Below are 14,680 nucleotides of genomic sequence, written 5' to 3'. Positions count from 1 at the left end.
TGGGGTTGTTCTCCTTGGAAAGACGGAGAATGAGGGGAGATCTGATAGAGGTGTACAAGATTATGAAGGGGATAGATAGGGTGAACAGTGGGAAGCTTTTTCCCAGGTCGGAGGTGACGATCACGAGGGGTCACGGGCTCAAGCTGAGAGGGGCGAAGTATAACTCAGACATCAGAGGGACGTTTTTTACACAGAGGGTGGTGGGGGCCTGGAATGCGCTGCCAAGTAGGGTGGTGGAGGCAGGCACGCTGACATCGTTTAAGACTTACCTGGATAGTCACATGAGCAGCCTGGGAATGGAGGGATACAAACGATTGGTCTAGTTGGACCAAGGAGCGGCACAGGCTTGGAGGGCCGAAGGGCCTGTTTCCTGTGCTGTACTGTTCTTTGTTCTTTGTTTTGTTTGTTGTTCTTTGTTCAAGCTATATTGTAGCTCAAGATATATGTCATTATCCATTTTATTCTAAAATCTGTGTGTATTTGTTAAATGAAGGGGGGACTAAAGGGGTGTTGTATCACAATCCAATTTTTTCCATGTTTAATACATCATAGGGGGATTCTTTGATCTCCCCGCAGCTTGTAGGTAGCTTGCCATTCGCCGGTGGCAAGGCCTTGCAGTCCTGCTGCTGCCAATGGGATTTCCCATTGAATCCACCCCATGCCGCTGTTAAACGCATGGCAGGGGGTGTGCCATCGGCAGGACCAGAGGATCCCATTGGCATGAAGAGTTGGAGAATTCGGCATGGTTTTTTTCTTGTTGTTAAAACTAATTAGCGGTCCTGTGACTCTGTGCCTCCATACTTCATGAAAAAAAGTTAGTCTTTTGAGCAGGGTTCCATTCTGGGATCTACCCGTCCAGTTGGAACATTTATTGCCCATCCATAGTTGCCCTTGCTTGGCCATGTCAGAGGGATCAGAGGGCAATTGCTGGAGCACATTACTGTGGCTCTGAAGTCACATGTAGGCCAGACCAGGTAAGGACGGCAGATTTTCTTCTCTAAAGGACATTAGCAAATCAGATGGGTTTTTCTGACAATCAACAAAGGTTTCATGGTCATAGATTCTTAATTCCATACATTTTTATTGAATTCAAATTCCACCATCTGCCGTGGCGGGATTCGAACCCTGGTCCCCAGAACATTAGCTGAGTTTCTGGATTAATAGTCTAGCGATAATACCACTCGGCCATCGCCTTACTGGGATTGCAACAACTGTTAGTGCTGGTTTTGATCACCATTGCACTGAGCTTGTGCTGGCTGCAGGGGCTGAATTGCAGCATGACAGCGCTGCGTGGTGACGTTATCGCTTTTAGTCAGCGTTGTACAAGCAAACAGCTCTCACAACACATCCAAGCACTTCCGTATCACCTCACTTTCTTCAAAGTGGTGAGTTCATTATTGATCAAGGGAGGGCCTCGTTTTCTATAACATCAAAGTAGCTTCATTTTGATTCAATATTATGCAGTAATTCGTATCAATGATCGTAATAAATCTGCTGCCAATGTAAATCAGAAACTCTTCATGCACAGTCAGCAGTGCTGCTAGATATCACTTTGATTTATTATACAACATTCAATTCACTGTCAAATATAGGGCCGAGGAAATCATTTCTGAACATCATTGCAAAGATAGGGCTGACAATAAATTGACAGCTCAGTCATCATTCTATCTTTAATAGTGTTGCCTCTATAAATCGGTGGGGCCACACTGCACAATCAGCAGTCATCTTACAGATACGGCCATGAGTTACAACGTGCATTTCAAATCTTGACACTGTCTTGGCATCTTCCTTCTTTGGCACTTCAATAAACAAAACTCAAAGTTCTTGGAGTACTTAAAACAATTAAGACTTGCTTTGCTCAACTTTACAGGCATTAGTTCTGTCTCAATTCATTCTTCTTGAGTTTTACTCCTGCTTTACTTCTGTTCTCTGAGGGTCTCTCATGATCCATTCTTCCCTGATTTGATTGTGCTTCTTCCATGCTCCTCACCATTCCACCGATCCTAACTATACACTCTAACTCCCCTATCAGAAAGTTTTGACATCATTCTGCGCTCAACAGTGTTCATCTGCACTCATTTGCAATGATCTGCATTCCAAATAACCTGTCAGTCATCATTTGACATCAAAGAGCGATTGAATGAAGTCACACAGCGCTCAAACCACGTCAATTTATTTGCCTTCAAAGCAATTAAAAGCAGTCAATCGGCATCAGTGATGATCAATCGGCATCTGTGATGATCAAATGACATGGAACTGAAGCTGAAAGAATATCAGCAGAAGATCATCTGCACAGTGGCACAATGGTTAGTACTGCTGCCTCACATGCCAGGGACCCGAGTTCGATTCCCGACTTGCATCACTGTGTGGAGTCTGCACGTTCTCCCCGTGTCTGCGTGGGTTTCCTCTGGTTTCCTCCCACAGTCCAAAAGATGTGCTGGTGAGGTGGATTGGCCATGCTAAATTCTCCCTCAGTGTACCCGAACAGGCGCCGGAGTGTGGCGACTCGGGGATTTTCACAACTTCACTGCAGTGTTAATGTAAGCCTACTTGTGACACAAATAAATAAACTTTAAAACTTAGTGAACAAGGGGCTGTCATTGCTTACTTCCAGTCATGCTGTGACCTCTTCGGAATTCTGTTTTGCTGCCATCTCTGCCTAATCTCAAATTACAACTGTGCTACTGCTTTTCTCTTGCCTCAATCTCTCTCCATTCATCGCGGTTATAAACCATGCTTCTCACTCAATTAATTTCCTGTTACTTAGCGCAAAAGAAACCAGAAAACGCTAGGAGCAGAGGAATCAAATTCACAAAGCAATGCTCACTATTGCACCAGGTATGCTGCCAAAAGGGGAAGGTGCAATTTACAGTTAACTTGACCTCACAATTTTCTTTACTTCAGTGCAACTCATTGTTATTTACAGCTCGGTAAATTTAGAATGATCATCCTCCAATTGTTTTCCATCAACTCGATGGGTCCCCAGGCTCCTGTTCGCTCTCCCATTCTGATTTACCTCAATTCCTTTCCCAATCTTCAACCTTGATGGTTAAAATGATAACATCAGCAAGCAAATGAGATTGAACTGAATTGGAATAATAGCAAAAAGAAAACCTGAACAAAAGCAAAACCAGGCACAATTCTTCAGCATTGGTTTCATTTTTGCCTTTTTCCCCATTTGTAGTTATCAACAGTTATCATTCCAGGATAACTGAAAACACTTGGAAACACATAGCAATATTTACAATATACAATTGAAGCATAATGAAGTAGCTCTTAATAAAATGAGGACAGCTGGCACATCTCACTGTGGTTCAGGGGCAGGAAGAACACATTCATCACCTCATCACTTGAGATGAAACTCCGATTCTTAACTTCTGTTGTGTAAAATATAAAACTGAATTTTCTTTCATTTTCTTTATATTTGGCGTGTCATGTTACCGTCACCATTTTTAAAAAAATCCTTCACAGGAAAGGAATGAGTCAAGTTCTTTCGAATTAATCTGCGGTAGATTGCACGCTCAAACTTGGAAGAATTTGGAAGCAGGCTGAAACTTAAAGGGCGCTATCTGACCGGCTCGCCCCACTGGTCCATCAGTGTGGCAAGTTGGGAAGATAGCGTGGGAAGCCGAAAATCCTTCCTAAAAGATTGAAGTAGCAGACGTATTGGTCACAATATTTCAATTCTCACTGGAAACAGGAATATTAAAAAAACTGGAAAAAAGGGGCGGCACGGTGGCAAGCACTGCTGCCTCACAGCTCCAGGGACCCGGGTTCAATTCCCAGCTTGGGTCTCTGTGTGGGTTTCCTCCGGGTGTTCCGGTTTCCTCCCACAGTCCAAATGACGTGCTGGTTAGGTGCATTGGCCATGCTAAATTGCCCCTTAGTGTCCTGGGATGTGTAGTTTAGAGGGATTAGCGAGGTAAATATGAGGGATTATGGGGATGGGGCCTGGGTGGGATTGTTGTCGGTGCAGACTCGATGGGCCAAATGGCCTCCTCCTGCACTGTAGGGTTTCTATAATAATGATGATGTGGAGATGCCGGCGTTAGACTGGGGTAAGCACAGTAAGAAGTCTCACAACACCAGGTTAAAGTACAACAGGTTTATTTGGCAGCACAAGCTTTTGGAGCACTGCCTCTTCATCAGGTGAGTGGGAGTTGTGTTCACAAGCAGGGCATATAAAGCCACAAACTCAATTTACAAAATAATGGTTGGAATGCAAGTCTTAACAGGTAATCAAGTCTTAAAGGTACAGACAATGTGAGTGGAGAGAGGGTTAAGCACAGGTTAAAGTGGTGTGTATTGTCTCCAGACGGGACAGTTAGTGAGATTTTGCAAGCCCAGGCAAGTCGTGGGGGTTACAGATGGTGTGACATGAACCCAAGATCCTGGTTGAGGCTGTCCTCATGTGTGCGGAACTTGGCTATCAGTTTCTGCTCAGCGATTCTGTGTTGTCGTGTGGCGTGAAGGCCGCCTTGGAGAACGCTTACCCGAAGATCAGAGGCTGAATGCCCGTGACTGCTAAAGTGTTCCCCCACAGGAAGAGAACACTCCTGCCTGGTGATTGTCGAGTAGTGTTCATTCATCCGTTGTCGTAGCGTCTGCATGGTCTCCCCAATGTAACATGCCCCAGGACATCCTTTCTTGCAGTGTATCAGGTCGACAATGTTGGCCGAGTCGCAAGAGTACCGTGTACCTGGTGGATGGTGTTCTCACGTGAGATGATGGCAGCCGTGTCGATGATCTGGCTTGTCTTGCAGAAGTTGCTGTGGCAGGGTTGTGTGGTATCATGGTCACTGTTCTCCTGAAGGCTGGGTAGTTTGCTGCGGACAATGGTCTGTTTGAGGTTGTGCGGTAGTTTAAACGCAAGAAGTGGGGGTGTGGGGATGGCCTTGGCGAGACGCTCGTCTTCATCGATGACATGTTGAAGGCTCCGGAGAAGATGTCATAGCTTCTCCGCTCTGGGGAAGTACTGGACGACGAAGGGTACTCTGTCTGCCATGTCCCGTGTTTGTCCTCTGTGGAGATTGGTGCGATTTTTCGCTGTGGCACGTCGGAACTGTCGATCGATGAGTCGAGCACCATATCCTGTTCTTATGAGAGCGTCTTTCAGCGTCTGTGGGTGTCTGTTGCGATCCTCCTCATCTGAGCAGATGTATATGGAGGGCTTGTCCATAGGGGATGGCTTCTTTAACGTGTTTAGGGTGGAAGCTGGAGAAGTGGAGCATCGTGAGGTTATCCGTGACGCTACGACAACGGATGAATGAACACCACTCATCAATCACCAGGCAGGAGTGTTCCCTTCCAGTCGGGGAAGACTTCAGCGGTCACGGGCATTCAGCCTCTGATCTTCAGGTAAGCGTTCTCCAAGGCAGCCTTCATGCCACACGACAACACAGGATCGCTGAGCAGAAACTGATAGCCAAGTTCAGCACACATGAGGACAGCTTCAACTGGGATCTTGGGTTCATGAAACATGATCTGTAACCCCCACGACTTGCCTGGGCTTGCAAAATCTCACTAACTGTCCTGGCTGAAGACAATCCACATCTCTTTAACTTGTGCTTGGCCCTCTCTCCACTCACATTGTCTGTACCTTTAAGACTTGATTGCCTGTAAAGACTCGCATTCCAACCATTATCTTGTAAATTGTGTCTGTTTATGCCCTGTTTGTGAACACATCTCCCACTCACCTAATGAAGGAGCAGTGCTCCAAAAGCTTGTGCTGCCAAATAAACCTGTTGGGTTTTAACCTGGTGTTGTGAGACTTCTTATTGTTCTATGTTAATGGTTAACTATTGTCTGAGAGGAAGGAAGGTTTACGATTGTCTTAGAGCTATTCCAGAAAGCAGAGGGGGAATGTTATTGGAAACCATTATTAGAGAGACAGACAAAACTTTCATTTGGAAACATGTGGATTACTCAAGGCGAGCTAGTATGGAATTATTCAAGGCAAATTGTATCTGATCAACTTGATTGAGTTCTTTGATACGATAAAGGAGAAGGTTTATTAAGAGAGTGCAGTCGATAGCAGTATAAATGATCTTTCAGAAGAAGTTTGTTAAAAAGACAGAAACCCATGGAATTGAGCAACAAGTGGCGGTACTGATAAAATGGTGGTGGATGGATGTTTGTAGCTTGCAATGGAGTCCCCAAGGATTATTTCTGGGTCCATGACTATATTCAATATTTATAACCTACCTCGACTCAGGTTAGGGAACAGCATTTACAGGTGAAGTGAAACTTGGCAAAGTAGCCAATAGTGATGAGGATAGTTAGAGAGCTGATGGTAGGTACACCCACAGTGCTCTTAGAGATGGAATTCCAGGATTTTGACCAGAGACAGTGAAGGAACAGTGATATATTTCCAAGTCAGGATGGTGGCTGACCTGCTGGGGAACTTCTAGGTGGTGGCGTTCCCATGGATCTGCTGCCCCTGTCCTTCTAGATGGTAGTGTTCATGGGTTTGGAAGGTGCTGTCTAAGGAGCCTTGGTGAGTTCTGCAGTGAATTTTGTAGATGGTACACACAGCTGCTATTGTGCATTGGTGGTGGAGAGATTGAATGTTTGTGGAAGCAATGTCAAATGTTGCCTTGATGTAAAGAACAGTCACTCTCAAATCATCTCTGGAATTCAGCTCTTTACTCCATGGGAAAGGATGTTTGCACATTTGAAGAAAATGGACTAGTTAGTGACAGGCAGCATCGTTTTGTACGGGGAAGGTCTTGTCTCACCAACTTCATTACATTCTTTGAAGATGTGACAAAGATAATTGATAAGGGAAGGGCTATGGATGTAGTTTATATGGGCTTTAGTAAGGCATTTGACAAGGTCCCACATGGCAGAATGGTACAAAAACTAAAATCACATGGGATTTGGATAGGCTGGCTAGATGGATACAGAACTGTCTTGGTGATAGAAGACAGAGTAGCGGTGGTGTTTTTCAGAATGGAGATCTATAGCTCGTGGTGTTCTGCAGGGATCAGTGCTGGGTCCTCTGTTGTTTGTAGTATATATAAATGATCTGGAGGAAAACGTGGGTGATCTGATTAGTAAGTTCGCGGATGACATGAAGGGCCCTATCTTACCATTTTGATTCTAAGTGCTGGGTGGACTTGAAACTGGGAGTGTTTCAGATCCAACTTTTAGACCCGTTCTTAGGTGCTCCCATACACACACTGCCTGAAAAAATATCAGCGAGTCTGAATTGTGCTGCAGAAGCCTGTGGGCGGGGCTTAATGTGCCCGAAACCCTGCAGCTCCAATCGGTGCCTCCAACTGCGCATGCGCAGAAAAAACAAATGATAGAAAACTGCTCCCCGCCACATCCCTACCGGGCCGGATAATGCTTCCTCCTGGCCCCCACAGACATTGCCCGACCCCCCCCCCCCAACATTACTGACCCCATTATCCACCCACCCCCTCCGTCACCCAGATTGATCACAGGCCCTTCCCCCCTCACTGATCTCAGGCAGAGTGATCCACCCTCCCCTTTCCCCTCCACTGATCTCAGGCAGAGTGGCAGCGAACCTCCCCCCTTCCCCCCCACTGATCTCAGGCAGAGCAGACCCCCCTTCCCCCACCCATCGATCTCAGGCAGAGTGGCAGCGGACCCACCTCCACCCCTCCCCCCGCCACCGATCTGAAGCAGAGAGCCGTCCAACGCTAGGCGCTTACCTCCCCACTAACCCTCACTGATGGAGTTCCCAAATCGGACTTATATGGAGCATGTCTACGTCGTGCCGATTCCGGATGGGCGAACGCAGTGGTAAAGGGGGAAGTGCCTGTAAAGTTGGGCATGTAGCCCATTAAGTCAATTTAAATGCATGTAAATGGTAAAGGGGGAACTGGTGCGGATTGCGCTATTTGCCTCACGCCCTACTTTACCAAGTTTTTGCGACCAAAAACGGGTGCAACACGACAGTAAAATCGGGCCCAAAGAGTAGTGGAGTTGCTGATACTGCCGGGGATTGTTGGAGGATCCAACAGGATATAGATAGATTGGAGACTTGGGCACAGAAATGGCAGATGGAGTTTAATCTGGACAAATGCGAGGTGAAACATTTTGGAGGTTCAAATTAAGTGCAAATTCTACTGTAAATGGCAGAATCCTTAGGAACATTAACATCCGGAGGGATCTGGGCATGCAGTTCCACAGTTCCCTAAAAGTGACAACACAAGTGGCCAAGGTGATTAAGAAGGCATGTGGCATGCTTGCCTACATCGGCCGGGCCACTGAGCACAGGAGTTGGGAAATCATGTTGCAGCTATATAAAACCTTGGTTAGGCCACATTTGGAATATTGAGTGCAGTTCCGGTTACCACACTACCAGAAGGACAGGGAAGCTTTGGAGAGGGTGCAAAAAAGGTTCACCAGGATGTTGCCTGGTCTCGAGGGTGTTGACTATGAGGAGAGGTTGAATAAACTAGGATTGTTTACACCGGAAAAACGGAGGCTGAGGGGAGACCCGATAGAGGTCTACAAAATTATGAGAGGAATAGACAGGGTGCATAGTCAGAGGTTTTTTCCCCCCAGAGTGGAAGTGTCAATTACTCGGGTGCCTGGCGCTGTGGGGCAGCAGTGCCGTCGCTTCAATCTTCCAGCACAGAGTCAGGCAGTTAGAGAGAGAGTTAGAAACATGGTTTGTGCTGTAATACTTGTATCCAGATTAAACTATATGGGTACCACCTGATAATAAATCAACCGTGGTTGGTGTACTCGACAGCTGAATATCATGAGGGTCAGGGTCAAATGGTATGTGGGCCAGGGACACAAGTAGGGTAGTACCAACAGATTGAATTGTAACATTTGAAATGCAATTGGGTTAATACCTGAAGGGGAGAGGATTACAGGGTTTTGCACAAAGGGCAGGAAAGTGTGACAAATTGGATGGTTCTTTCAAAGAGCTGGCATAGTCACAATGGGCCGAGTAGCCCCCTTCTGTGCAGTATCGTTCTTTGATTCCATGGAACAAAGACCCTCAACTCACCTGCACATCTACCACGGAGAGACCTCAACACAGGCACCCAGGTTCAATTCTGGCCTTGGGTGACTGTGTGGAGTTTGCACATTCTCCCGCGTCTGCGTGGGTTTTGTTCGGGTGCTCCATTTACCTCCCACACTCCAAAGATGTGCAGGTTAGGTGGATTGGCCATGCTAAATTGCCCCTTTGCATTCCAAGATGTGTAGGTTAGGGGGATTAGCAGGATAAACGTGTGCGGTTATGGGGATAGGGCAGGGGGGGTGAGCCTGGATAAGATAATCTGTTGGAGAGAAGATGCAAACTCGATGGGCCGAATGTCCTCCTTCTGCATTGTAGGGATTCTATGACTGATGTGCGGATGGGGGTTTAGATGATGTTCAGTCCACATACTGGTATGAGGTAGCACAGAACCTGCCTGCTGACACCTTATTTCTATGAACTTGAAGATGTTCGGGGCTCCCACTGCAGGCAAGTGATGACCACAAGTATTATTGGTGCTCTAATGTGATATTCTGCACCGAGTCTCCGTAAGAGCCTCTTACCCAGGCCCATTCCCCGCCCTATCCCCATAACCCTGCACACTTACCATGGTCAATCCAGCTAACTTCTACATCATTGGAGTGTGGGAGGAAACTGGAACACCCAGTGGAAACCCACGCAGGCATGGGGAGAATGTGCAAACCCCACACAGACAGTCACCCAAGGACGGAATTGAACTCAGGTCCCTGGCTCTGTGAGGCAGCAGTGCTAACCACTGTGCCATTTATAAACTAACTGGTATTATCGTTCCACTGCCAATCCAGAAACTCAGTTAATGTTCTGGGGGCCCGGTTTCAAATCCTGCCACAGCAGATGGTGGGATTTGAATTCAATAAAAAAAATCTGGAATTAGGAATCTACTGATGACCATGAAACCATTGACGATTGTCGGAAAAACTCATCTGGTTCACTAAAGTCCTTTCGGAAGGAAATCTGCCATCTTTATCTGGTCTGGCCTACATGTGACTCTAGAGCCACAGCAATTGCCCTCAGGTAACTAGGGATGGGCAATAAATGCTGGCTAGCCAGCAACGCTCATGTCCCATAAATGAATTTTAAAAATGTTAAAGGGGTGAAAAGAATACCAGTTTGAATGGCCGTGTGCATACGTGGGCTGATTTACTCTGGTTAGTGTCCCTTTTCATCTTGTTAAAGACGAGGAACGATTTCTCGGCCATTGGCATTGTTAAGACATTGAAGACAGTGCCTCAATTGGATCTTAGATCTTAGCAGCATTTTGGCAAAGCTGCCACAAGTCGAGATTTGAGAAGTCACTGTGCCATGTTGTACCCCAAGTATCGATCTCCCCCATTCCGCTGGTCGACCTCTCCTTCTGTGGTGGCATGAAACTATTCCAGTTTAGGGAATATTACTGGATGTTCAAACTGTTGGTAGATGTCTCTGATCAGGGTTTCATCCAGACTAACAGTGGGGACTGAAAGGTCCTAAAGGTCAGTTTGGTCATTAAAGTATGAAATTAAATTGTTAATATTTTGAAGCCTGGGTTATCATATTTGAAAATATCACCCAAAAGGGCACCTCATACAAAATAAGGTTCAAATCTATTTTCTGCACAAACATTCCTGCAGCTTCTAAAAGTCAAGATGGATGAGTCATAACTTTTGAAACAATCAATATCTCATTTGTTACTATTTGGAGTTGGTAAAACAGCAGACAGCAGGAGACTTTCTGAAGGAGGCTGAATCAGAAAGAATAACATCAGTAACAATGCCATCACTGATTTTCTAGGTCTTACACTTGTTGACGATTAGCAACTGGTAACTGGAGATAGGTCACCCTTCAAGTCTGAGCTTGCTTCATTGGAAGCCAGCAGTGTAACTATGGCAATGTTCACCCAACACAAGTTCTTCACATTGCCTTAGTCTATTTGTGCTTCCTTCTCCAGGGCACAGTGCTTAGCGCTGCTGCCTCACAGCGCCAGGGACCTGGGTTCAATTCCAGCCTTGGGTCACTGTCTGTGCGGAGTCTGCATATTCTCCCCATGTCTGCGTGGGTTTCCTCCGAGTGCTCCGGTTTCCTCCCACACTCCAAAGATGTGCGGGTTAGGTTGATTGGCCATTATAAATTGCTCCTTAGGTGTCAGGGGGACTGGCCAGTGCGGACTCGCTGAACTGAGTGGCCTCCTTCTGCACTGTATGATTCTAAAACTTCTAAAACTGAATGGCCTCGGTACTGGAAATGACAGCAGCAAACTCAGCCCTGTCAATCCTGCAAAGTCCTCCTTACTAACATGTGGGACTTGTGCCAAAATTGGGAGAGGCATCTCACAGTCTAGTCAAACAAACAGCCCGACAGTAATGCTCACGGAATTATACTTTACAGGTAAATTCCAGACACCATCTCTCGTCTGTGTTCTGTCCCACCGGCAGGACAGAACCGATGGAAATGGTGGCACAGTGACATTCAGTCAAGAATCGAACCCAGGTGCTTGGTGCTGTGAAGCAGCAGTGCAGACCACTGTGCTACCGTGCCACCTTTGCAATCTTTCAGAACAAGGAGAGCTTTAAACTCAAGGCCTGTGCGCCAAAATAAATTATTTATGACCCTTCAGGTATACAAATAATTTGTCTGGATTTGGCCCGAGCACGTTACAGCAAAAGAGCTAGGCATCTCTAATGAAGGCAAATTGGTAATGGTGCACGAGACTACATTACGTAAAGCAGAATACATCCATCCATTGCACCTTGAAGGTTCCCTCAGGCAAGAGAGTGAGAATTAAAAGAATACACCGTTCTATTTCTCCCTTGAATAAAATGACACAAAAAAATTTGACTTTCACAGAGTTAGCTTGGCATTTCATTACTCTGAATGTGTCATGTTGCAAAAATATACTCGTGAGGCACTATAAAATATTAACTTAAGATAGAGAAAATCTGCTCATTGCATACTGGATGAGTTGACATTGTGCTTTAACTCAATCTTACAACACAGGGCACTATTGTTCTATTGCTGCTGGCTGCTAACTCCTAGAGAATATCGAGTCATATATTCAGCACAGAGTCAGGCAGTTACAGAGGGAGTTAGAAACATGATTTGTGCTGTAATATTTGGTTCTAGATTAAAACTATATGGGTACCACCTCGAAACAACTCAACCGTGACTGTTGTACTCGACTGATGAATATCATGAGAATTAAATGGGAGTGTGGGCCAGGGATACATGCAGGGTGGTACCAACAGATTGAATCGTAACATTTGAAAAGCAATTAGATTAATACCTGAAGGAGAGAGGATTGCAGGGCTTTGCACAAAGGGCAGGAAAGTATGAGAAATTGGATGGTTCTTTCAAAGGGCTGGCATAGTCACAATGGGCCGAGTAGCCTCCTTCTGTGCAGTATTGTTCTGTGATTCCATGGAACAAAGAGCCTCAACTCACCTGCACAGCTACCACGGAGAGCACCTCAACACAAATCCTGTTGAACTCATCGAAACAGCCCCAGGCACCAGTCTGCGCCAGTCCCTTGTAGATATTGCCACAGGACTGTCGGAGAAAAAACCCCCAAAAGAATCAATATTACGAAGTGAAACTTTTTGGCAGTAATAACGAGGAAAGGCATCATAAACTAAATTATACAATTTTAAAGAGGGTGCAGGAACAGTTACAGAGATATGCCAACAAATCTTTGAAGGTGGCAGCACCAGTTGTGAAGACTGTTAAAAATTCAAATGTAATCCTTATGAATTAGGAGCAGGAGTAGGCCATTCAGCCCATTGAGCCTGCTCCGCCATTCACTAAGATCATGGCTGATCCAATCATGGCCTCAATGGCACTTTCCTGCATACCAAATGCAGGAAATACCAAAATATGAATACAATCCTTGACTTTATTAATAAAGTTTATTTTATTAGTGTCACAAGTAGGTTTACATTAACACTGCAATGAAGTTACTGTGAAAATCCCCTAGTCACCACACTTTGGGTACACTGAGGGAGAATTTAGCATGGCCAATGCACCTAACCTGCACGTCTTTCTGACTGTGGGAGGAAACTGGAGCACTCTGAGGAAACCCACACAAACACAGGGAGAAGGTGCAGACTCTGCACAGACAGTGACCCAAGCCTGGAATCGAGCCCGGGTCCCTGGTGCTGTGAGGCAGCAGTGCTAACCACTGTGCCGCCCATGGAGGCAAAGAGTACCAAAGCAAGGAGGTTTTGCTAAACCTTTTCTAACCACTGGTTAGGCCTCAGCTGCGGAAATGCATCTAATCCTGGGCCTCACACTTTAAGGAGGATTTGAAGGTCTGAGAGAGGATGCAAATGGGATTTGCTTGGATGGTATCAGAGTTAAGGGATTTCAATTATGTGGCAAGACCGGAGTAGTTTGATTGTACTCCTTAGAGCAGAGAAGGTTATGAAAATATTTGATAAAGTTGTTCAAAATCGCGAGAAAATCAGGATAAGCCGCATAAATCAGGATAAGCCGCATAAAACGGCAAAAGTGTCAGTAACCAGAGAACATCAATTTAAGGTGATTGGAAAGAAAACCAGAGACGACATGAGGAAACCTTTTTTAAGGCAGTGATTTGCTGCGATCTAGAATGTACTGCTTCAAAGATTAATGGAAAGATATTAAATTGTAACTTGCAGAAGGTTAAGTAGTTGGAAGGGGGAGAAAAGTGTTCAGGGCAATAGGGAGAGCAGCAGCAGAGGGGACAAATTGGAAAGCTTTGAGAGCCAACATAGGCATGACGGTAGAATGGCCTCCTTCTGTATTGCATCACTATTATTCTATGCTAAGGAAAATGTAATTGGATTGATTGTGAAGTTTTAAAATCTATTTCACTGTTTCAGTAAATAACCTAGGGCTGTACATTAGTGCAATATTGAACAATTGCTGCATTGTCAAAGGTGCCACCTTTTAATGAGATATTAAAGTAAGGTCCCAGTTAGACACATGAAATTCCACACTTGTGAAAGAAGTGCAGGGAGTTTTCTTGGTATCCAAGCCAGCATTAATTCCTCAGCAAATAGCAGATTACCTGGATGTTTAACGCATTGCTTTGACCTGTCACAAGGATGAAAGTCACCATATCTATGCAATTTTAATTCATCTCTTCTTTCCCTAGAATGTTTTATGTGCTGTTTTGTTGCATGCATCAATCCTGCAAGGAGAGTATTGAGCTGCGGGATAAGTTCACTAGACTCTGGATTCAAAGGGATTGCTCCATGGACACTTGACAGTCCAAAAATAATATTAATTGAAATTGAAAGAGTTATTTTAACCCAAAGCATTACCTCGTGCCCCTACCCTCTCACCCCTCGCTCCAACACACCCACACACCCTAGTTAACCACAATTACGATGTCAGTTATGGCCCTGTTGGTAGCGTTGAGTGGGATTTTCCCACCCTTCCTGCCAGTGGGATCTTCCAGTCTCGACTCAGACACACCCCACCGTGGGTTTCCCAGCAGCATGGGGTGGATTCAATTGCGAATCCTATTGACAGCGGCGGGGCCAGAAGTTCCCGCCACTGGTCAATGGCAGGTTGCCTCACACCAACTAAAAACATGCCTTTGGTGTGGTTTCTACCCCCATTCTATCCCTCAATCTCGGCTGATGCCTCAGTGCAGTACTGAGCGAGTACCACACAGTCCCAGGTGTCATTTTTCAGATGTGATATTAAACCAAGGCCTCC

The 14,680-nt window shown here is 45.6% G+C and overlaps 1 protein-coding gene across 1 annotated transcript in view; it reads right to left on the bottom strand.

Annotated features, from left to right (window-relative positions):
* dnah9 (dynein, axonemal, heavy chain 9) overlaps positions 1-14,680 on the bottom strand; it is a 591,107-nt gene that overhangs the window by 442,960 nt on the left and 133,467 nt on the right. Inside the window, exon 28 of the mRNA XM_078225415.1 lies at positions 12,422-12,526. Coding sequence (XP_078081541.1) covers positions 12,422-12,526 — 105 coding nt within the window. The remainder of the gene's footprint in view (positions 1-12,421; positions 12,527-14,680) is intronic.

This window comes from Mustelus asterias, chromosome 12, assembly GCF_964213995.1.
Source record: "Mustelus asterias chromosome 12, sMusAst1.hap1.1, whole genome shotgun sequence".
NCBI classification, from domain to species: Eukaryota; Metazoa; Chordata; class Chondrichthyes; order Carcharhiniformes; family Triakidae; genus Mustelus; species Mustelus asterias.
The sequence above is the reverse complement of the archived record's forward strand: the minus strand, read 5'-3'. Positions and strand labels throughout refer to the sequence as shown.